At 42.1% G+C, this 24,598-nt stretch overlaps 2 protein-coding genes across 5 annotated transcripts in view; both read right to left on the reverse strand.

Moving 5' to 3' along the window:
* gsk3ba (glycogen synthase kinase 3 beta-a) overlaps window positions 1–11,911 on the reverse strand; it is a 35,413-nt gene extending 23,502 nt beyond the window's left edge. The window contains exons 1-2 of one of the 3 annotated variants that reach the window (XM_079662746.1): window positions 7,374–11,898; window positions 246–439 (exon numbers count right to left, since the gene is read on the reverse strand). In XM_079662746.1, the coding sequence (XP_079518872.1) occupies window positions 246–439; window positions 7,374–7,461 (282 nt within the window). In that variant the 5' untranslated portion in view covers window positions 7,462–11,898. Of the gene's footprint in view, window positions 1–245; window positions 440–7,373 lie in introns of all 3 variants that reach the window. The other 2 variants (XM_079662745.1, XM_079662747.1) reach the window with 2 other exon arrangements.
* Window positions 11,912–13,232: 1,321 nt separating this feature from the next.
* On the reverse strand, window positions 13,233–24,362 carry gpr156 (G protein-coupled receptor 156). 2 transcript variants are annotated; one of them, XM_079665024.1, is made up of 10 exons: window positions 24,128–24,362; window positions 21,460–21,612; window positions 18,117–18,244; window positions 17,886–18,021; window positions 17,691–17,801; window positions 16,935–17,060; window positions 16,491–16,586; window positions 16,122–16,358; window positions 15,334–15,492; window positions 13,233–15,163 (listed from the first exon to the last, which is right to left on the reverse strand). In XM_079665024.1, exons 2-10 carry the CDS (start codon window positions 21,574–21,576, stop codon window positions 13,835–13,837), a joined length of 2,439 nt encoding a protein of 812 aa, XP_079521150.1. In that variant the 5' UTR covers window positions 21,577–21,612; window positions 24,128–24,362; the 3' UTR covers window positions 13,233–13,834. The 2 variants fall into 2 exon arrangements, with proteins under 2 accessions (XP_079521150.1, XP_079521151.1); XM_079665025.1 differs by lacking the exons at window positions 21,460–21,612; window positions 24,128–24,362 and adding exons at window positions 19,084–20,150; window positions 20,571–20,798.
* Window positions 24,363–24,598: the final 236 nt, after the last annotated feature.

Raw genomic sequence — 24,598 nt, forward strand, 5'->3', positions numbered from 1 at the left:
AATATACACATAAAGCAAGCATGTGGCAACGACAAAAACTAAGAAGTTTTTCCCCCGCCTCTTTGTTCGCAGCTTCACTGATCTCACCGTTCTTGTGAAAGATCACTGCATTCATGTCTTTTTCACAGTTACTCTGTCATTCATGAACAAATCTGTACTTTGGTTCCATTGAAAAAGAAAGTTGACAAGGAAACAGAATGATCTGGGTAAGCAGAGTGATACAATGTTTGTGTGCATGTCTTTACCTTAAACCTCTTGTCTTGCAGGACCTTCTTGATGGCCACCATCTCTCCGGAGTCGCAGAGTTTGGCCTGGTAGACCACGCCGAACGAGCCGTTGCCGATGACCTTCGTGTCCGTGTAGCTCACTTCCTGTGGCCGGTCAGGGCCTTGACCTGGAGTGGCCACGACTGTTGTTACCTTGCTGCCATCTTTATCTCCTAAAGAGACACAGAACATTTGAAACCTGAGTGATAGTGATATAGAGAATTCAGCACCATACATCAAGGATTAGTGTTTAGGGGTATGGGAGAGCAAACATGACAGAACAGGTTTTGAGAAGAATTACTAATATCAAATAGCTTGTTGAGCCAAACCACTAGTCCAAACTCAGTTTTAGTCCAACTAAAAAAGGTATCTTTCAGGAGATGTCTCCAAATGTCTTGTTTTGTTAGTCCAAAACTCATCTTTCTCAATTCTCAATCTGAGAAAAGCAGGAAATCTCAATATTTTAGAGGCTGAAAATATTCATTTTCGTATGAAAAGTGACAAACGATTATTCGATGAATTGGTGATTATTTGTTTTACTTATCGCTGCAGCTAGGGCACAAATGACCACCATTAATTAGCCATATCCTGGTCAAATATATAAGTAGCTACTAGATTTGTATCAGTCACCAGCCCAAACAAAAGTGGTAATCTGTTGAGCTACTTTCATTAACCATTAACCATTTGGTTGCTGGACAAAAAAAGTGAATTTGGCACCCCGGTTGCTGCTCTATTTAGAACAATATAAAAACACTCATCATTTGCTCATCTGTCTCCTAGAGTTAGACAGGATCATCTAAAGACTCAATAGTCTACTTGTTATAGAAGCAAATGTGTTATTGCCTGGTTGCAAGTTTGACTTGTTGACAATTGTCCTGGCTGAGAGAAACAGAACAACAGAGCCCCCTTCTTTAGCCACACCCAGCTTAACCCCCATGTATTCCTGGAAGAACTGTCTAGTGGTAAACAGCTGAGGATGTACTGGTCAGCTCCGTGCTGACTGACTGAGGGGGATTCATGGCTGAGCTCAAATATTTCGAGGTAAACAATCACACATATTTGAACTCTATCTAACCGGCTACAGACAGAAAAACACTTTTTTGTAATGTCATTATCTTTATATCAGTAATGATAGGTCTTTTTATCCAAATCAATGCATCAAAGAGATAAGCATACAGCTTTCTGAGACTATCCACACTGATAAGATTCATTACCCTGCATAGACACACCGACGGACCAATGCAATTTCCAGGATTATCATCAGTGAAAAGTCCTAAGCTAATAACGCTATCAGACGCTAATGCACTATAGATCGGAATCTACTAATAGTTGGCTCTGAACCCCTGAGAAGACGATGGAGGCTTTTCCCCTCTGTCCTCCCTTCTCCCAACGGAAGTGACAAGGAGCAACATTCATATTAGCTGAAAGCTCAAGAACAACCAGGCAAGAGTGTCTGTCGCATGCCACAGATGTGTGCCTGCAACTTCAACTTCTGACAGTCTATTCAATTAACCGCAAAACTTCTGCACAACCAAACGACTAAATCCGACTGAAACACCTGCCCCCCCCCTTCCCCAAATCTATTAGTATTATTAACATATTCCCCTTTCAAACAAGCTGCAACAGGAGAAGGCTGTGGATGAGCGAAAACACCCACGCATCTAAAAAGCATTTGTGAAATGTGTCTACATTTAGATTCTGGAGTTGCTGAGGCAGTCAAACACATTTGTCAACAGCTCGCAGTGGGTACCAAATCATGTTGACGTGAGGATTAATGCTGCTTAATAACCGTGACTGTTCCACATCATGGTGTTGAAATGGAAACTTTGTGCAGCATGCTGTGGTAGCAGACCACCTCCACGTGGAGGACACTGGCATGCCACAGAGTCCTGTCCATATCAGGAGGAGGTGACCGTCTGATGCTGACGTTTGGCAAACCACCAGTGGTGAGTTTTTAAATGAACAAAGTGATTTGGATGATTAACCCTGAAGTGCTTATTGTAACACTAGAAAGTCAACGTTTTGACTGAGACAGTAGCACAGGTTTTATTGGCCTTATCCATGTTTTATTGGCTCGCTAGGCTTATTTTCCATCAGGGTTATTGATTTTGACTGCGTAGACACACATCCTCTCACACAAGCAAAGAAAAAGAACACTACCACTCCAATGCAGACATAAAATATGTGTGTCCGAGCACAGTTTCTTTGTCATCGTGAGACCAGTCAGTGGTCCAATTCCTTATGATGTGATAATGATCAAAGAATTTGGATACAGAGAAGGAGGGGAGCCAAGTTGTCTGAGAAACCAACAGGCCTCCACTCTCCAGGACAGAGTCTAGAAAGAGTGTGTGAGGGTGTGAGAGAGATAGAGAGGGAGAGAAAGAGAGACGAGTATGACTGCCTACATATTCCTTCAGGGCCATTTCTATGACGCCTCTGCACTTCCTCAAACCGTGAGAAATGTCTGTGCACCCCAGCTCACAGTCAGATCTCACACTGTTGCAAAAAAAAAGATTACCGAGCAATTAGTTTGCAGTTCGAAGTTTTGCATTTCAAATGAATAATTGACATTCTTTGTGAAGCAAGAACCCTTTACACATTAATAAGGCATAACAATCTGTCTTCACACAGATATCCCCCCATTTTACACACAACCAATGAAGACATGCTTTTATTTGTTTTAAGCTGGGAGCGCCTTTTCATTAACATTCATAATCCCCAATTGAGCTATTTGCTAAATTAAGTGTTACAAATTAAAAGTACAAGTCCCTTGCAACATGTGCTTTCAGCGTTGACTTATTTTCTTTTCAATTAGCTTGCCATGAGAAAATGATCGAATCAAAGCACAGGATTTCACTCACATACTGTATGCTCTACTATTCAGCTACAAAGACAGCTGCTGAAACTTTTAGCCAGGCGTCGATAGTGTATTCAGGTCACAACGTGTAGGCTACTCAATAGGGCCAGAAAACACTGTTTAGCAGTTGCAGGACACATGTTGGGTTGGTTTGATTTAAAGTTACCAGTTTTATGACTGAAAAATTAAAAAGGGACATGTTTCTACAGAAGCTGTCGCAACGCCCCAACTAGCTATATATATCAAATTCATCTGTCAAATGAATTCCAAAATGATGCATTCAATCTAAGTAAGTAAAGAGGACCAACCATTTATGTTGAACACAATTACTAATTGATAAGCTATAACTTGGTGCGTTTTCCTGATAGAACTGATATACTACCCAATGCACATCTTTTTTTTAGACACTCAGTATTTCTCCAACAAATTCCAAAGTTTATGGAAATGACATCTGCCCATCATTTCACAAGCTCAAGGTTTTTTGTATCCCTTATTTGAGCATATAAATATTTTGTGACTAAAAGTAGAGATGTACATGTTGTGCCCATTTTTTCAAGAACTATGCCCAAACAATCCGACATTATTTAATAGCTGACTAGAGATTGACTCCAAAAAAAAAGGTATTTTTTATACTGAGACAGTTTGCAACAATTCAGCTCATTTACTCTATCAATCTGAACACAACTTTTAATATACTGCAAGATGAGGGATAACATTCATATATTTCATGTTGAATGAATCCACTACGAGTGAATATCACAAAAAATATGTGTCTGCCAAATGAGTCATTTCACTATGGAATGTGTCCAACTCGTCCAGTTATATTTAAAGCATGTAGTAACCGTTTGGCTTTTGAGTTATGATATCAAACACACTGTTACTTCAAACACTAAGGCTGATTGCAGCACTACTTCAGTTAAGACTGTGTTAGTATGCTAGTCAGCCTAATAGCTCTCAGATCACAAAATGCGCAGAATGTATGTGACATTTGTGAGGAATGTCTGGGGGGGGAAAAATGCAATTTAAACAAAAAAATAAAAAAGGAGCACATTGTGTTATTCTATGCAGATACTCCTGCAAAGGGTCTCTCCACGTTGACAAGGCTGATGGGATAGGTCCCCAAATGACTGAAACATCCGGTCCAGTGAGTGTCACCACTCACACAGGGACATTTGGACAAGCAATGTGTGGATTAACACATGATGGATTCACTGGGATCCGACCAGAAAAGATGGGGCTGCATATATTTGAGATATTGGTGGTATGCAGCCTGCAGTGCCAGTGCAGCAACCGCACTGACAAGAGCGACCGGACTCCGATTCTACTGGTTCTTCTTATCTGCAATTCTTTTCTTTACCGTTTGGAATCAAAACGTATAATTAGTTCATTTTGTTCCCATCATCACTTGCAATATGTGTGAGGGACAGAGAGGAAAGGGGGGGGGGGGGGGGGGGGAGAGAGAGAAAGAGAGTGCCGCAGCTTTGAAATGCTAAACAGGCCGCTCATTGTTCTTGGCCAGCTGCCTCACCCCAAAAACAAAACCACTCGTGTGTGTGTGTGTGTGTGTGTGTGTGTGTGTGTGTGTGTGTGTGTGTGTGTGTGTGTGTGTGTGTGTGTGTGTGTGAGTGTGTCTGCTTAAGTAGGAGGGGTAAGAGCGTTCTCTCCAGGATTATACACTATGACTACAGCTGCTTTAGATAAGAGGCCGTGTGTGTGTGTGTGTGTGTGTGTGTGTGTGTGTGTGTGTGTGTGTGTGTGTGTGTGTGTGTGTGTGTGTAATGGGCAATGAAGACATATTGGAAGAGAGGCAGGCAAAAAATAGTTCTAGCAAAGTTATCTGATGTTTTATTAATTCAGACTAAAATACAATCATGACACAGCAAAATTGCAAATATCATGTTTCTTTCAATGTCATGTCTGATTTTATATTGTTTAAATCACATTAAAGACCATGTAGTATCAAACTGCAAATGTCACTAAATGTCTTTAGGAGTACGTGAGAGGCGTTGCTTATATGTTCACTTTTATCTCAGGAAAAGTGTGCCAGTCAGCATATCATCAAGCCAATGCCTGAAACCTTTTTCTCAGCTGGAAACAAGATTGAAGGAGAAGTCTAACTGCTTCAACAAGTTCCTTTAACCAAACTGTTCCCTTGATAACATGTTACCCTTCCACTTCATTTCAAGGATGTGTTAAATTAATTGAAAAGTGACTTTCAATCCGATAAAAGTTGCTCACCAATTCGCTGGTATCCTTGTTTTAGGTGCCCCCATTAAAAAGCGTTTTTGGCTCAAGTGGGTAAAGTCTTATATGGCACAAACATGTTAACCAGAGCATTTCTCAAATTGCTCAAATGTGAAGAGCAAATACGCATCGAAAAAAAAAGCGAATTGTACTCAGCCCCTGGTATTAATGTTTCAATCGCAATCAATCATTGTGATTCCAAAAAATGTAAAAGCCACTGTTGAACGCAACTAAACTTGTCCTTTAAGATAACCAATTAAAATACTGCTTGAGAACAAACTGCTGCTTTATGTATTTATTGATTATCGCAAGGGCCTTTGCAATCAAACACTTTCCTCTATGGGGCCAAACAACACCAGCTAGTACAAATGAAATTACTTAACACACAATTAATAAGGCCACACCTGCTTTAGCCCCTGATGACTGATGATTATGTGTCGACTTGTATCTCTTGGAAAGAAGGGGTTAAGAAAACCACAGCAAAACCCCTGGTGTAAAGCTCATGTAATGTTAAGTCCACAAAGTCAGCATCGCATTTGGTGCTACTTCAGTGGCTTATGTCTGACCGGCAATTAGGCCAAAGATTGAGAGTTCAGAGAGTACTTGGACTACATTTAGCTGACTTACAGACTAGCACTTCAGAACATACAGCGTTCTCCTTTTCGCATAACCATGAACATTACACACTGACAGGAACACACCAATGCTTCAAGACAAGTATACGGACAAGTATACGGATTTTGGGATGGTTAAGCATCTCCCTGTGTGTGTGTGTGTGTGTGTGTGTGTGTGTGTGTGTGTGTGTGTGTGTGTGTGTGTGTGTGTGTGTGTGTGTGTGTGTGTGTCCACTGAGTGGTTTCTAGTGCCAATGTCCAGGTGAGAGCCTCAGCATCAAGCCTAGCCCCACTAACACACATCATAGTCACATCATAGCCCTGAAGCACCACCTTCATTCCTCAACTGCCTCGTGTTTTCTCCTCACACACACCCAAATGTGTGCCTGCATGTAAGATAAGAAAGGGCAGGTACAGTAGATGTCTCCAGGCAGGACAGTCATTATTAATTGTCATCTTGAATTGGTTTTAAACTGCCTGAACACTAGATTATACTCATATGGTCGTCACACAAGTTTAACCACCATTTAATTGATATCATTAAAAAAAAAATCTCCAATATAATTAGTCTAGATACATTCCAGCTTTAATAGGGAAGGACCATTGAATACTCAACTTGTCTGCACTAAGATGTATCTATAAATGGAAAAAGAGTCTACCTTGTAAAGAGGAAATCAGACATATAACCTGCAGTGGAAAATAGAGTGAGTTTGACATGTCTTGAAATAGTAGCAGTGATCATATAAAGCAGACATAAAAAAGATATGGACCAACTCCATCTCTAGAGCCAGCATATAACCAGCCTCCGGCTCGGTGCCACTGTGATCTCATGAACAGGATACTGGGTGTCACACTCCCACGAGACGTCCAGTTTCGACATGGCCCACCGATTATGGGACCAGTGATCCAGCCCTCTCCGTCAGTGTGGGCGCACCTTCCGCTTTGACAGTTGCGTAATAGGCCGGCCCTATCGCTTTAACTCAATTACGCATACGGTTGGTGCTATGTAGTAATACCGCTGTGAGATCTAATCTCAAACGGACAGTAATCAGATCGGATCTGCGGTACAATGAGGAAAGCTTTGATTTTTGAACTGGGTCGGTGCCAGCCCTGCTTGCCTGAGCCCGGCCCGGCGCGGCCTGCTAACCCGGGTCAGGCTGACCGGCCCCGGGGCGGCGCGTCACAGCGGTGTGCGTGTGCCACTGAGCCCCGGTCAATCTCAGCCAATGACACAGATATATGACAGGCCTAAGCTACCCAGAGCTAACGTCATGCTCGCTTGACACATTTTTAAGCCTGGTTAGTGGGGAGACATGTAGCGAGGATGTGTAACCCACACTGGGCCTGGTGCATGCAGGAGAAGAAAGCTGCTCTTCACAGGGCTGTACTTACTGCTGACTTTCATGCTGCCGAAAGCCGAGGGCTGCGGCACTGGTTTGCAGCTCTCCGCGAAGGATGTGGTCCTAGGCCGACCCGACATGATCGAATCCCTCTGGTTCTCTCTCTGCTCGGAGACTGTGACTGGCTATACGGCTGGGCTGATTGATTTTGCCGGACCTTCTCATCCAAAAAGGATGACAGTAAAAGAAATTCACAGGGAAGATAGGCAGAAAGCGACCCCTTTATCCTTCACTGTAGTCTGTTTCTCCCTAAAAACTACCCTTTCTTGCCCACCTACGGTCAATCAGAGCAGCATTTCTTCCTTATATTCCAGGTTTTTCTCTCAGCGGGCCTCTGAAGAAACGTCTCCGACTAAAATAGTCATGAATCTGGCCTCTCCCTGTGGCCCCCCGATTAAAACCAATAGCGTTTTCTTTCTGGGTGCAAAACCACTTTTACAAAGATGAGGAAGGGTGAGATCAGTTGTTAGGATAGCTGATCCTGTGAGGATCAAAGGGTATGCAGCGTTTTCTTGACTATTCGGGACACATGCAGTTCCTATTCATATCCCGATGTGGAGGCTCAATGATCCGACTGCCATGGCGGCTCCCTCGCTAGACCGTCCAACGGAAAATCTGCCAGTTGCAACAGTCTCTCTCTACGAAATCAAAGGCTCATTGCCTATTTAAAATCCGCCCTCGTTGTCGTCAAATTTCGGTGTCTTCACCGAGGCTCCGGGGCAGCTACCTCTTCAGAAAATGATGGTCCTTAGGTACAGAGTGCGACGATACTGAATTTCTTTTTTTATTCCTTCCCCATAGGTTTCGGCTCGCTGTCTTTGTCGTTGCGCACGTTTGCTACGCCATTTCCGTAAAAGGTTACAGGGCTTGCTCCGCTGTCATAGAAGGAGGTTCACGCTGTTGACGTAAACTGCGACGGAGAATAGAGCAACTGTGAACGCGCAAATGGCGAATCTGGGGTGGCCAAGTTAGCCAATCAGAGAGAGTATCCTTCAGGAATGGGCGTTTCCTGTGTTGCTGTGGTCCAATAAGAACCCTGCTCTTGAGCACCACATGGCATAATTTGCTTGGCAACGCCCACATGACTTCAAAGGATTTTCCCCGTGCCGCGACAGGGACAATGGGCGGATCTGCTCCCAGGATTGATTACTTTTTCGGCCAATGGAGCTCTAAAACCAGCCTGTCAAATGGACCCAGCTGTCACAGTGCACCTGTGGTCATGCAGCACTGTTGCTATGTTAGTCAAAGAGGCACGTTCACTATCTCTCTTTCACTTTTTCATTCTCGCAGCCCTCTGGCACTACCATTTCATTAGAGTCATAATGCTTAATAATTGTAATAATGCGTGTGTTAATATGTGCATGGCTGCCTTGTCACAACAGCCCTTTATCCAGGTTAATATTTTCATGTTACATTTAATCGTTCATGCAGTAGGGTAGACTACTGCTCTCTAGTACAGTGCACTTTAATAAGGGTTTATAAGCTGAAACTAATTGATAAATGGTATATAAATCATTAACCGCAACACTCCCTTCACTCATCAACGTGACAACCTAAATTATTTGCAACAAAACTCTGATATAGGGCCTATATATTGCAGTGATGTTACATATACAAAACGGTATACTTTATTTTGTACATTTGTATGGTTTCTTAGTTGTGTTTGTTTCATTTGATCTGCGTGGGCTGGATTGGGCTAAAGCAGAAACTCTAATTCCTATATTGTGTAATAACAAAGCAGCTGAACCTTGAACTGTTACTTGTGCACATAGATCAGCTGTTAATTAGGAAATTAGTTGCCAGGATATATTTTGGTAACATTGGATAGAGCCAGGTCCAAACTCTTGTTTTGTTTTGTTGACATATATGTGAAAGGATATTACAGAAGGAACTCTTTGTATCATATATCAGAAAATACTTTCAACAGCCATGTAAACATTACTTTTTGGATTTGGAAAGTATTGGATAAATGAACAAACTCCTCTGTAAAAGAAATATGGGAAGAACACTTGAAAGTTGTGTGTATGTAAGTGCTACTGTATAATACATATGTATGCCTCCGAGTTCAAGAAAAAAACAATTTGGTGAAGTCAGCCTTTAAAAATAAGTGTTGTATAATCCCATACATTTTGCAAGACACATCAAGTGAATAAGGAATATATAACAAATAGGTATCACCACAACACCAATGTGATTACTTACATAAAAAATGTTTTTTTTGCAATAGAGTCGAATAAGTCAAATGGCTTTTTCACAATCTTGCAACCCAAAATAATTCTCATGATTGCCTTTTAATTGAACAACAAAGCATTTGTCAATAATTGATCAAACATAATAAAGCCATTAGTTTTCAAAACAGTGTATAATATGCTTCCGCTAGGCAATATTATAAGGAATCATTCTGTAAATTTCCACTGTTATGCGGATGATACTCAACTATATTTATCCATCAAGCCTGATGAAACCAATCACCTAAATAAAATTCAAGACTTCCTCAGACTTAAAAACGTGGATGACCTTAAAGTTGTTGATGTTAAACACGGCTAAAACTGAAGTTATTGTACTCGGCCAAAGAATCTACGAAACAAACTATCTAAAGATATACTAGTTATGGATGGCATTCATTTGGCCTCCAGTGAGACTGTAAGGAATCTTGGTGTTATATTTGATCAGGATTTATCCTTTAACGCCCACATAAAATCAATCTCAAGGACCGCCTACTTCCATCTATGCAACATTGCCAAAATTAGGCATATCTTGCTTCAAAACGATGCAGAGAAACTAGTCCATGCATTTGTTACTTCAAGGCTGGATTATTGTAACTCCTTATTATCAGGGTGTACCAAGAAGTCAGTTAAGTCGCATCAGCTGATTCAAAATGCTGCAGCTCGTGTACTAACTAGAGTTAGGAAAAGGGACCATATTACTCCTGTTCTGGCTGCTTTACACTGGCTCCCTAAGAACACAGGATAGAATTAAACATTCTTCTTCTCGCCCACAAAGCCCTTAATGGGCAGGCGCCATCTTACCTTAAAGAACTAATTATACCCTATTGTCCTACTAGGGCATTGCGTTCCAAGAATGCAGGGTTGTTGGTTGTTCCTAGAGTCTCTAAAAGTACAATGGGAGCCAGAGCCTTTTCTTATCAAGCTCCACTTTTGTGGAATCAGCTTCCAGTTTGTGTTCGGGCGGCAGACAGCCTATCCGTTTTTAAGAGTACGCTTAAGACCTTCCTTTTTGATAAAGCTTATAGTGATAAAATAAAATAATCTAATAAGAGTGCATTGACGTTGATACTTTGTGCCTCTTCACCTATTCATTTTAGTTCTTACTCTTTCACTTAAATCCTAAAAACTTAGATCTTATATTTAAAACTTTATCCAAAACCTTTCCCCTCTCTGACCTCTCGAGGTTTATTAGAGGGTAACAGGTTGCAGAGAAGGCCTAGCCCGGCCAGGGAGTGTGGAACGTAGCCACAGACCTACTCCTACCAATTCAGGTTCCAGTGGGGACCTTTCTCCCTGCGTGTGCCTCTCCACCTCTGTTTCCTACTTCTTACTTGCTACGCTTTTCCCCCAACCTATCCTAAGGGAGTGCATGTACGTAGACACGTTGTGTTCCTTACTTCTTACTTGCTACCCCTTTCCCTCAACCTATCCTAAGGGAGTGCATGTATGTAGACACGTTAGTTTAGCTGCTATAGGCTTGGACTGTTGGGGGGGTGGGCACCTTACTCCGTCTTTCTGTTTGTTTGTACCTGTGTACTCTCATGTTCCGATTAACCCAGCTTCCACCAAATCTCTTGTTTGTGTCCATATATACGCCGGGATCCTGAGTCGAGGCTAATCCTGTTGCTGTGGTCGTGTGTCCTTGATCCTGAGTTCTGGATCCGAGTCCTGGACTTCGAGTCCTGGCTGAACCTGTCTCTGCGGTCCTGCCAGACTCTCACCATACTACTTCCCTGATGGCTCCCACAAGATTGCTTACATCCTCGTGGATTCATCTTCTTATTATAGACACATGCATTTCCAAACATTTGGACTACCTATGTTGTAAATGTATTATCTTTTCGATTTACACACGGCATCTATTGCACGTCTGTCCGTCCTGGGAGAGGGATCCCTCCTCTGTTGCTCTCCCTGAGGTTTTTCCCATGTTTCCCTTTAAACTGTGAGGTTTTCTCTGGAAGTTTTTCCTTGTACGATGTGAGGATAGATTTATATTGTGCAATTTTGCAAAATCACATTGGTTTCTCATACAGCATCTCTGTATAGTATGTGTATTCACTCTCTGTCCTAAATGGCTTGTTGGAGCTCCCAGTCGCTACAGGGTGTACTTTGAGGGTTTGTGACTTTGCAGACCGTTTACATGCATAAAAACCTTCATAACACACAAGCATGACATGGGCCCTTTAAGGTCACCCAACCTTCCTCTATAATTAATGATTTTGTTTTATAAATAATGAGGGATGTATTGGAAAACCATAGACTATCATGTTGTTTTGAGAAAGAGAAGTGATTTTTATTAATAAAATATCTCAATATGTCAGTATTGCTAAACTTGAATTGAATGCAGGTCACTTGGCAAGGAAGTCCTTCCTCCTGCACAGTGATGCTGTTAGTCTGTCTTTTGTGTGGTTTATTTATAGTTTGTTATGCTCTATATCAGGGGCGTCAAACTCAATTTCATCTCGGGCCACATTAGCATCATGGTTGCATGCAAAAGGCCAGTTTTATATACAAGACTATAAAAATACATATATAAATATTTAATATATATAAAATAATGTATTATATTACATTATTGCCTCTGCATTGGATTATTATCGGATAGGGTAATAATTTCATAAGTCTCTTCAGAAAGAATGTCACAAAATGATTTAAAAAGAAAATCAAATTCTGGAAAAAAAGTCACAAAAAAAAAGGTGACATTTTGAAAAAAAAGTCAGATTCTGAGAAAAAATGAGATGCATTGTGCTACATGTAGTTTATGGGCAACGGGCTTCTGTAAATCGGCATGTAACCTTATAATAAACATATTATATTATTTGCAAGCCCTTGTGGGGCCACATCAAATGAAGTCAGGGGCCGGATTTGGCCCCCGGGCCTTGAGTTTGACACCCCTGCTCTATATCAAAGGGAATTTCTCCTACGCTGCCCTTCAATGGTGGCGTCTCAAAAACAGGCTGCAGAGCAGAAGTAACATGAGATGTTGCTTTCCCTTCATACAGCAACACATCCTCTGGCAAACAGTCATTTGCCCATTAGCAGAAGATATACATAAAGAGAGACAAAAAGGAGATAGTGGAAGGAAGTAAGAGAGAGAGAGGCCAAGATTGTGAAGAGATTTTGTGTCTATGCTGCAAGAATATCCTTAAAACTCCCAAACTAACTGACTTACAGCAAACCTGGGGCATTGTGTTTTGCTGGTTTGAAAAGCTCTGGGAAAAGTTGTGAGTGTGGAGAATTAATATGGACTAATTGTTGCCCTGTGGCCCCCTAGCAGGCTTATCCAAGCCTACATAAATCCAGAGCTTTGTGGGATTTTCATGCTGTACTTTTTCTACTCCACTGTATAAAACAGAAAAAGCTGCAAAATGAAGAAGAGGTTGGAAGTTTCTTTTGAAAAGAAACAGGGCTCAGAAATCTAAAGGCAGCAAGGGACTCTTTGTTTCTTACGTACACACAAGTCCAAGACACATACTCCAGATAACTGTGAACTTTTGAACTTCTCTCAAAACATACACTAAGAAAAGTGTGTCAGAGCATAGCAGTGACCTGTCTTTTCCATTTGCTCAGATAGTGTGGGCATGGTGTCTCGTAAACCAGCTACAGATAAAACACGTAGAGCGTTTAGAAAAAAATGTACTGTATTAGAACATTAAGCAAGACTCACAAACAACAAAATGTCCACCATACAATTAAACAACACTTTAAGGAATGTGTAAGACAAGGTAATACAATAGAAAGTGGACAGGGAATGTTTCTGTACATCCAGATATCTTATCATAAATATTAAAATAAATACAATATTTGCACAATACTTAACATAGTGCACATTTCAACTGTGTAAACCATACCTTTGGGTTTTTATGTATTACTCTAAAAGTCTGACTTAGACATTTATGGAGTCTACGACATTTCATCTGAAAGCAGAAATCTAAAAAGAATGCCTTAAGTAATATTACAAGGTCAACAGCCTTTATTAGGATAACAGCCTCATTATCCTAATAAAATAACTACTCTGTCCCACTAATAAAGAATACAAACACTCTTTTCATAAAGAGATTAAAACATGTAACTGTCAAATGATCTCCCATTATAGATAGCACATTAGCCTTTATCCACAATTAACTTGTGCTAGCTTTATCCTTAAAGCTAATTTTGACGTTTCTTCAGAAATAAATTCAAGTGGTGGAAATGGATGGACATGTAAAGTGCGGTTGACCTGTGCTTATACAAATGTGGGTTTGAGGTCTTCTTTGAATACTACAGGGTGTGGGGAGCGGTACAGGCTGGCATAGCCTTCGTACTCGCTGTCAGAGTCTGAGGAGCTCTCTGACGACATCAGAGAGCCCCGCTGCAGGCAGGAGTCACAGTACGGACGGTGGTAGTAACAGAAGTCTGTTGAGCTGCTAGAGTCTGAGTCCCAGTACCCACAGGAGTCTCTCATACGTCTGTGGTGCTCATTACCACCACCCGCTTCCACATCAAGTGAGCCCTCTGCACCGGGCAAGACTGAACATCTGTGGGACCTTAAAGCACGCCTCCGATGTTTCCTTCTCACCTCATTCCCTTCCGCATCCTCCTCCTCCTCCTCATCTAGATTTAGTTCATTGTTGTGCACCTGGAGGACGATGCCATCCCCAGTGAGTCCATCAGGGTGCTTTCCTGGATTTTGGTTGTCCCTTTTCTTTCCACAGCCAGTAGCCTCAGGGGCTGGGTAGAAGCAGGGAGGACTCAACACTCTTCTGGGGGAGTGGAATGGTGGCCGACGCTTCCTCATAGTGTAGGGGGAGATGCTTGGGTAGCGGAAGAGAACTGGTGGATTAGGGGAGCGTGGTGTCCGCAGGGAGAGAGGGGAAAGTGCGGAGGCTTCCAGAAATCTTAGCTGAGAAGGCCTTCTGGACATCTGACCCGGTGATCGAAGTGCGATTTCCATGACTGCATCCACACTCAGCTCCTGGAGAATCTCCTGCAACTCATCGTTGCTAACAAAACCATTCGGTCGAGCATTTGGACCCAGTGGGGTTGTTAGGGAACTCTGTCTGTTGAACATTTTAACCTGTGTTGGGTTTAACCCTCTATGGGATTGTAGCGACGTGACAAAATCAACCGTCTCTTCTGCTGTCCTGAGTGAGCTCGGGGACAGGAGGGCTGCAGGCGATTTAAGATCTTCCACCCTCTCAGATGTGTCTCTGCCAGTGGTAGAAACACCTCTCTGGTTCTCACTTTTATAAATATCACCAGGGAGAGGAGAAGAAGCATCAATGGGGGCTGAGGAGCTTGGAGCAGAGGGAGGAGCAGAGGACATTGGAACAGCAGCAGCAGTCTGGTGAGAGGAGGGATTTGGTGGCGGGAGTTGGGAAGAAGAGTCTTTTCGAGGTAGAGAAGAAGAAGAAGGGTCTTCAGACTGAACGTCCGTGGTCTGAGTGGAGGAGGAGTTGAGGTTGGTGTTGGAAGAGTCCATGTCCTCGGGGGGGCGGCTGGCTGACATGAGTCGCAGGAGTTTGTCCTTGGCATTGTTCACCTGCTCCTGCAGACTGTCAATCACAGCGTTCTTCTGGAAAATGTAAGAAAAGCACATTTCACATTAGGGGTTTTATGTCAGTTTGACACCACTGTTGGCTTCTATTCAACCAACACAATCATAAATAAAGGAATTATGTAGCTTAATCCTGGAAACATTTATCAGTTGAATGTATTCAGTTGAATAACAAAACGATACGGTACCTCATTAAGTATTTTTTTCATGGAGTTGTTTTCCCCCAACACGTAGTACATCTCATCCTGGCTGTACACCGAGGGCAGGCTCTTACTGGGGCTGCTGAAATACTTGGCCATCTGACTTGGGTTGTTCTGGTCCTCCTCAAACTGCCGCCACTGGGTCAGCTGCACAATCATAAAATAGTTACATTACACACATGCACCAGTAGTTCATGTTACCAGAACCATTTGACAGAGGATCTATTGACCAGGTGTGTTTGAGCGTATTGCTCACTATTCAAATATTTCCTTCCCTTCGACTGAAGAAGCATTCCTTTATCCTGACATAAAGTTACTGCCAGACACGTAGAGAGTCATAAACTTGTTTGCAACATCCTACGTAGATTTGAATCATTCGCACCTCCTGTGTGAGTCACAGTCCACTGACAGACATGGCAATGGGTACGCATATAGAGATCAGAGGTGTGTTCACCACATTCACTCGTATATTGTAGAGGGGAGGAAGACATCCATCTGTCATCCATTTGTCTATCTTGAGTTTCTGCCTGTCTGATTGATTGATGCTTTTTAATGAAGGTTTCCAGACATAGTGCCCTATGATTAGATGACAGTTATTTTGCCTAAAAATAAAATCTCCCTCCCTCACGGTTTCTGTTTTAAAGATACTCCGAAACTGCCGGTGTTATCACCAGAGATAGTAAAGAGAGAACAAATCCTGCAGCTTGCATTTAAAAACGTGTTGTTGCTTTTTTTCATGCATCTTGCATTTGTATCACTAGCTGTTTTTTTCTTACCTGCGGCACAAACAGCATGCAGTTGGTAGCCATTGTGCAGATAAAAATGGCTCCAGCCACAGTGCTGTAGACCAGATTGGGCCAGGCCTGTAGGAAGATGGACACAGGAATGGCTACAGCAGAAAAGAGGGTGACCAAAGTGACGGTTGTTATGATGGTGGGAGACTGGTTGACTGGAGGATGGCTGACGTTACTGGTCAGTCCAGCTAGATAAGTCCCATAGAGGAGAAGACAACCCTAAAGAAAAAAGTAAAGATAAATTAAAGACACAGAATATATAAGTCAATCCATCATACCACCATAACAGTAAAGGAATTAAAAGCTGTGCTAGTTTTAGAATTGCATTTCAATAGAATAGAGATTACAAACCTTCTGAACAGCAATAATGATAACCCACAGATATGAGTATGCAGAGGAGCAGGAGTCCAGCTGAGACAAAGAGTAGGAAATGTTTCTGTCCACAACCTAGATCAAGAGGAAACAGTGTAACCATCAGGAGTTGAAACCCTAATTAATGTGGCTATGTCACGAACATGTCTATAAATAAATACTTTAAGATAGTGGATCAAAGAAAAGGACATTTTCATTTTTTTTCTCTCACAAAAAAATCAACTTTTTTTTCAATTTGATGAAAATCAAACTATTGTAATTTGTTGATGGTTTATTATAACCAACAAGCACCAGATAAAGATTTCTATCAAATAAAGTAAGCTGTGTCCTGCCCCTCAAACAGTTTTGTAGTTTAAAAAAAACATTCTTAACTTGTTTTAAAAACGTTCTATTCAGCCCCACAAAATCAGTATTACATTCTACCTTGACCGTAGCTCCTACAGATCGTGAACACTTGATGGGGTCGGTGAGGTTCCAGGCCGTGAGGACCAGCATGTCCACCAGGACCAACAGAGCCACCATGCCCATCAGCTGGATGTCTCTGATAATCTGAGAAGAAAAGTCAAGTCTCGTCAATAACATACAGATGTAATCATTTGTATTGCATTCTCCTCCATATAAGACTGTAACACTGCAGTTAGGGAACATTTTGAGTCTCTTTTGGAAGAGTAATGAAACAGTAGGAACATTGAAAGAACAAGAGGGCTTGTAGCTAGGCCTAGCAATTCTCTAAATACGGTAATCCTCATTAAATCATTCTGTATATGAATCCAGCTTTGCATCAACATACAAAATAATTGTTCTTCCAAGGAAAGAAAAAGGATTGAAGCAACCATTATTGATTTGCAACATTTAGTTGTGCAACAAAAGGTGTTTCATCATACTCAAGAGGTTTGCAAAATATTTGAAAAAATCCCCCCAAATGTCTTTATTTAAAGAGCAGCTTTAGTGAGTACATAATGAAAATGTAGTAAAACATTTAAATAATCTTGCAAAGGTTTTTAAAACTTCCTGAATTTACAGCAAATGCTAATGACTTTGGCCCTGGCCCACATTTTGGAAAAAACATAATGTTCATTCCATGGTTTATCTTTTAATGCCTTTATTAAAACATTATCCTTCTTAAAAGAAGAATTATAAAATAACATCTAGAGTAAGATGAGGTTGGAGAATGCCTACCACTCTCTTGTCAGGCACTCGCTGGGTGAACACTCTGTACAGTCTCCACGTCTTCCCCAAAATTGGGCCAAACACCAGGGTACTGCCGATACAAAGAGTCCACATCCGGGCCTGGGTGAGAGAGCGCTGCATGGTTATCCAACAAGGACTTATCCGATAATATAATGAGGGATTGAGGGGAACCACAGGGCTTACTTGTAGCACGGCTGTGGATGCTCCACCCTGTGAGTGTGATCGATCCTCAACGGCAAACAGGAAGCCGCTGCTGTAGGTGAGGACACTCCCAAAGAGAGTCAGGACATTCAGGTTGGGACTGGACATCTTCACTATCCTGATAACAAAACATGAGAAGACACACAATTGATTAATCAATTCAGTAAATATCTTTTCATGGTATTATTCAATGTGTTTCGCCTTGTAGTCTACCTGTTGTTTTTGAAGCGCAGGGTGAAGAGGAGGAAGAAGAAAGCCAGCAGGATGCCACAGGAGAGCAGCGTCCACGCCACGGCACTCAACACCGGGGAGAGAGAGCACCTCGGGAGCTCCACGGCCATCTGCACAGACACATGCAAAACGCTTAACATCAAGTCTAAAATATGACAGCTGTAAATCATATGAATGTGCCTTATAATCATTGTTTTTATAATAGAGAACATAAAAGCACCAAAAACAAGTACAAAGCTTCAGATGGATATACGAACTTTATTGTGGCAGAGTAGCAGACAACATTTGAAAATGATCAAATGTATTTTTTAAATGTTTGAAAGCAATAAAGCAATAGGAAGAGAGGAAATGTCAGATTTCAGACGTTGAAAGGCGAGATGATCATAGGAGCCGAGTTGACCCCGCCATGATTACGCCGAGGGTTAAAGTAGGGGAACAGTCTTTCACCGAATGAGTATCCGGTGAATGAGTAGATATGAGAAGCAGATTCCACATCGTAAAAAGAAACCTGCCCCCCCTCGACATCCACGAACACCCCGATCCTCTGGGGCTTCCCTAACAGCGGCACACGGATAGGAGTGCTGCTGAGGGCCCAGTAGCTCTTGTCTTTCCTCATCCCCAGGGCCCAGTAGCCTGTTTCAGGGTTTAGCGTATTCCCTCCTTTTCTGTTGACGGACTGAAGCCCAACTCCAATATCCCACTCCGTCTTGCCCGTCACTTGGACTTCATAGTAGAGCCTTCCAGAGGAGAAACCCTCCTTTCCCAACACGCTGACCCCTGGGTAAAATCTGTCTGGATCATCTGGGGGTCTCAGTGCTACATCCCCGTGATGGACCTGTTTCCTGTTTCCAGACAGCACCAGTTTGGGATGAGCTGTATCAGGGTCCAGAGTCACATCAACAGCACAGTGTTGAACCCTCTTAAATTCAGTCTCACATAGCCTCTTCACCTCAGCCTTCACTGTCTCCTCCAGCTGACACGCTACCCTCCTGACTGCTCTCCTCACCGTGCCCACATACACAGCACTCTCCACGCAGGTGTTGGTCCAGTCTTTGGTAGCTGGCAGTGTGGAGAAAGCTGGAAAGCTCTGGATAAGGTAGAGGTCATCTTCGGTGTGTGAAAGCTGCTCCAGGTCAGCATTTCTCCGCCTCAGCTCCTCGATCTCCTGCTCCAGCTCCAGAATGAGGCCTCTTGCCTTGCCTTCAACTTGCCTCTGCTTGGCACCGATCACCTCGACCACCTCAGCCTGACCTCTCTTGACCATGTGGAGCAGATTGTTGAAAACTTGCAAACTCTCTTCAGTCTCTCTTTCTGTGTTTCCTTTACTGAGCTGAACACTTTGATTGATTTCGCTGATTTTCTCAAGTCGGCCGTGAATCATTTCTTCCACCTCTGCATTTAGCCTTCCAATTTGAGCTCTCCTGTCTCTGCTCTCCTCCTCTATAGGTACAGTGTGATGAGCATTGTGGTCTCTCTTGATGCATATCTGGCACACATAAGTCTGGTCCGTGTTACAGAACCGCTCCAGGAGTTTCTCGTGCTTCCTACACACTCTGTCTTGCATGTTCATCATAGGGTTGATTAGGTGGTGTTTCTTGAAGGTGCCTAAAATGTGATGGGGCTCCAGGTGGGTCTCACAGAAGGAGGCCAAGCAGTCAAGGCATGATTTAAGAGCCTTGACCCCTTTTCCAACACACACATCACATGAAACGTTGCCTTTGTGGCTTGAATATTGGTCCAAAATACTGGCTTCTTCTTCTTCTTTCTTTTGTAATGACTTCCTGAACTGAGAAGCCACGTCGGATATGAAGATGTTAACTTTGAGCTCAGGCCTCCTGTAAAACTTCTGCTTGCACATGGGGCACTGCGACAGATTAACGCTCTGCCAGTATCCCTGAATGCAGTCCCTGCAGAAGTTGTGCCCACAAGGAGTGGAGACAGGTTGGTTGAGCAAATCCAGACAGATGGGGCAAAGAAGCTGCTCCTCGGTCAGCAAACTGACAGCAGTCGCCATATCTGGGAACACATCCAGAAAGAAAAGCAGGCGGGATTTATAGAAGAGGTTGGCTCCAGTCCTACCATGTTTTTCTTTACACTATGGCATGCTATTAGGAGACAGTTGTGCCTGGCGAGCAGTCTACGTCCATTAATAGTAACAAATGCATGGTGTTACATTTCATCAATGCATATCCCATTCTAGCTGCTGAACATGTTTCATGTTTTCCAAGTTTACAGACAATAATCAACTTGAATTATTAGGACATTATAATAAAATATTACATGAAAATACAATCATATTAAAATGTTTTACCATAACAAAACAAATACAGCGCAGTTCAGGGTTCCTTTCATATTAAGTGAAGGTGATTTCTCCACTTTGAGACTGATAAGAAATACACATCACAAAGAGGGAAAGAAATATGAACGATAACTTACCTTGCTTTTATGTGGTGTAGCACCCAGAGGAAGGGAGTCTAAAGGAGAGTGTTTGTGTTCCCTGTAACAGTCGCTCTACTACTTTAGTTTCTATTTGGAAAGTCACATTAGACTTTCTTGTGCCCGCCTCTTAAAGGCACCAGTGACTGAGGCAATACTAAAAATAACTATAGTAGTCCAGTGGCATTTCATTTCCAGATCGCCTCTTTTGCTTTGACCTCTTAAGTGGTAAATAGCACTGGGGTTTTAGATGCTTTGAAATTGTAAAGGTGTTTTGGATATTCCCAATATCTTAAGCTAGGCCCAAGTTTATCAACCGCAGAGGACTGTTCATCTAATCAATTAATCAAACAACAACAAAATAATTACCCCAAAAAAAATGTATATGATGGATACGTTTTAACTATTTTCAGATTTTCTTCTGACCAAACGATTAAATCTACTATTCCAAAAAATAATAATCACCAGATAAATAGATAATTAAAATAATCTTGCAGCCCAAAAAAACTGCGGTGGATGTGTAAACAAAAGCTATGACCAAAAATAATTCAAAATGTAAATGTTATGTTAATATGATATTAAAGTTGTATTGTAGGAAATTCAGCCCTGTGTCAATAATGTGTTTGGTCTGTCAAAATAAGAGACTGTATATGCAATTTAAAACATAGGATGATGTTTTTTTACTCTTTAACCTTTTTAAGGGACAAAAATATTCAGTTGGTCGTCAGCCATGCAGGATTTCACATAGCTTTGTCTGCCAATATGTGTTTGAGTGTATATGTTTACATCAAGTCTGCATTCTTAAGACACTATATTTGTGTGTGTGCGTGTGCGTGTGCGTGTGCGTGTGTGTGTGTGTGTGTGTGTGTGTGTGTGTGTGTGTGATTACCGTGCTGAGACTGCATATTCTCTGCAGGATGTCGATGCCCTCCTGTCGGTTCACTCCCGGGTGTATCGAGCAGAGTGGGGAATCACACTGTGAGCTGCAGTTCAGCTCAGGCTCCATGACTGACCCCAGTCTGTCCACTTTCACACACACATCCTGAGGAACAAACAGATGATACGTTTTTACATATGACAATGATATAACTCTATGTAAAACCGATCTTAGCATTCATGCATACATTCTCTATGCCCAGCAGTCATAACATTTAACTGCACATTTATATCCAGTAACAGGAAGCACCCCGGGGATACACAATTCATGTGCAGTCCGGCTTCTTTTTCCAGGTCACACAAAATAGTTGCAAGACTTTTAGCCACCACAGTGTGGTGCTCTGAGAGAGACCTCTGAGTGGAATAACAATGGGAGCATCCATGTCATTTTTCACCACAGTGATATCACAGCAAGGAAAACGCTATAGATCATAGCAACAAATACATGTAACAGACACATATTTAAAAAATTAAGATTAGAATAAAAAAATCCCCAAATAAAGAGTCAAATATTTACCACAACTGAACAAACTGAGAAGCCTGTGCTCTCTGTGTTACAGGAAGCTTTTTTGCTTATCCTCAATTTCCACTAGCATTACGTCATTACTGAGGCAACCCAGCCCACGCAGGAACACACTGCTGTGACACTGATGTGTGGGATCGGCAAAAGGCAGAGCAAGAAGAATTATAAAATATAACAATTGCATATTACCAAAGCTACAATTTACTTTCAATCGAGTGCCACTCAATCTGCAATCAGCAGGTTATATAAGGCTTCTGAGAATCAAGATGTTAAATTTGGACAGCATCAGCAAACAACTGTTTGTCACTCTTGCCACAGGCATTTTTATGAAGCTACCCTGTGTACTGACATGTTGCAAATGTAATTATGCGCCACGGTATCACCTGATACTCTGAGCTGTAGAACAGACTGGGAGTCTGATCACTGAAAGGTGCAGTGACTCAGCTACATGTTGTCGAGACCATGTGAGAGCAACTGTATCGATACAAATTGGCAGACAGGTGACTGTTTACAGGAGCAGCGTGTTATTAGACAGCACACGACTCGTCATTGTCTGTAGAATGACTAAGATACCAAAAGCACTCTGGGAAAGTTGGAGATTCAATCAAAACAAAGCGGTTTGGGACATCTTTGCATTTGAACATTGAAAGGAAACTGTACACCATGAGTTAAAGACTTGAAAGATGTACTTGGTGTAGGCCAACATTATTGAGTGAATCCCAGTGATGGTTTTCCATAAATTAATGGTGTCAACAGAACAATGAAGCTCTCCAGGAAGCATATCTGGGAAATGTCTGGAGTTCCTGTTCATTTCCTGTCGTCACTTTCCAAGTTTAGATCACAGTTCTGCTGCTTCCCGCAGGAAAAGACGCCAGAGAGAGGCATTTCCTTTTTAAAAACAAATCCTGCCTCTGTAGCTTTCAGTTTGGTAGAAAACCTGCCGCCCTGCAGGTGTCAACAAAGGTCAGTCAACATCCAGCCATGGTGGGGGTCATGGTGTAAGCAGCAGGAACAGGGCCCTTCCCCAGGCTGACTTAGGTTTTACGGACATGTTTTGACAGCTCAGAATAGTCATGAGGAGTGTCTTTTGAAGTCCTGAAGGCTAAACCGCAAGTAATACCTAAGCTACTTGTGGCCTTGAATGTCTTGCTTCAATTTAGGGCGGCCCTTACCTGTGAAGCTTAGCTTTGACTCCTTCACTTCCACTGTGGCCTCACTTTAACTCTTATTTACTTTAATTGGTTGAAATATCTCCAATATTTAATATATTGCAATAATATGTCACCCATTTTTACAAACCTTTAGGCTCCGAGGGACAGAATTGAGTTTGACTAACCTTTTACCATAATACTTTAAATAAAAGAAGTAAGGTAAAGCCCATTCATCGCCCTGTCAGTCCATATATGTTTCTCCTAAGATTAGAGGAAAGTCACCACAGGCGCTGCCAGATGTAGCCTAATGCCTGGTTTAGGGGCCAACATTGAAACATTCCTTGCAGAAAATAATCCGTTTATAAACATATTCGTTAAACTGAGTTAGAATGCAATTGCTTGCACTGAAATCCCGCCTCAGGCCCGGCACACGTCAATTGAGCCACATGGTGCGTTCACAGCCTGCGTGGTTTAATATTAGTCACCCCAATTGATCAAACGTCATAAGAATTCCTTTTTGATCTGAGTCTGGACATCTGCTGTATGAGAAAATGTAAAGCAAAACACCTGACAAAATGCGATTGGTACATTAATAATTCGTTTACAAAGAGAAAGTTATAAAGAAACTATACAGAATTATTGTATGCCGAAGAGAAATTCATGATTTTAGGCTTTTGTAGACCCACTAACGACATGAACCACTAAAGTGTATCGTGCAATATCTTAATCAGTTGGGATCTCCATCAGCAGCTGATTAATTAACTGTTTATTTACACAATCCTGTTTGGTGGAGACGCGTAAAAGCATGTGCTCATCATCGGTTGCATTGATACAGTTGCACCCTACAGTTTAAACCTATATTTCGCGGAATAAGACATAATGACATTAACGAGTATGCTGAAGAAAACAAGGGGAAAGTAATAAAATACAAGTTTAAAGTAGCAAACCTCGGTCTCCAAAGCGCACAGAGGATCCCATCGGCTCGTCCCGCTCCAGACTCCATCGCTCCAGACTCACAAACTTTACAGTAAAACTTGGAATCAAACGACTGGATAATATGTTAACTAACATAGCTCAAAAGGTCCCATAGCCGCCCTCTCGTAATAAATTCCACGGCTTAATCTGTCCGACAAAACTGTCAGTCCACAGCACAAGAAGATCCTGTCACTCAGGAAAAGTTCAACTGACTACTGAGTTCTCATTTGAGCTCTGAGGGAGGAAGGCGCGCGCGTACACTCTCCCCCTCTCTCTCTCGCCCTCTCTCTCTCTCTCTCTCTGTCTCTCTCTCCCACTCTTTCCCACCTCTCTCTCTCTATCACCTCTCTCTCTCACACACTCTCTCCCACCTCTCTCTCTTTTCCCCTCTTTAAATTGCTTTATTGTTGGCCGTAACTGTTTACATTTACTCTATTCAATTT

Source organism: Notothenia rossii (assembly GCF_949606895.1).
Source record: "Notothenia rossii genome assembly, chromosome: 2".
In the NCBI taxonomy this organism is placed as follows: domain Eukaryota; kingdom Metazoa; phylum Chordata; class Actinopteri; order Perciformes; family Nototheniidae; genus Notothenia; species Notothenia rossii.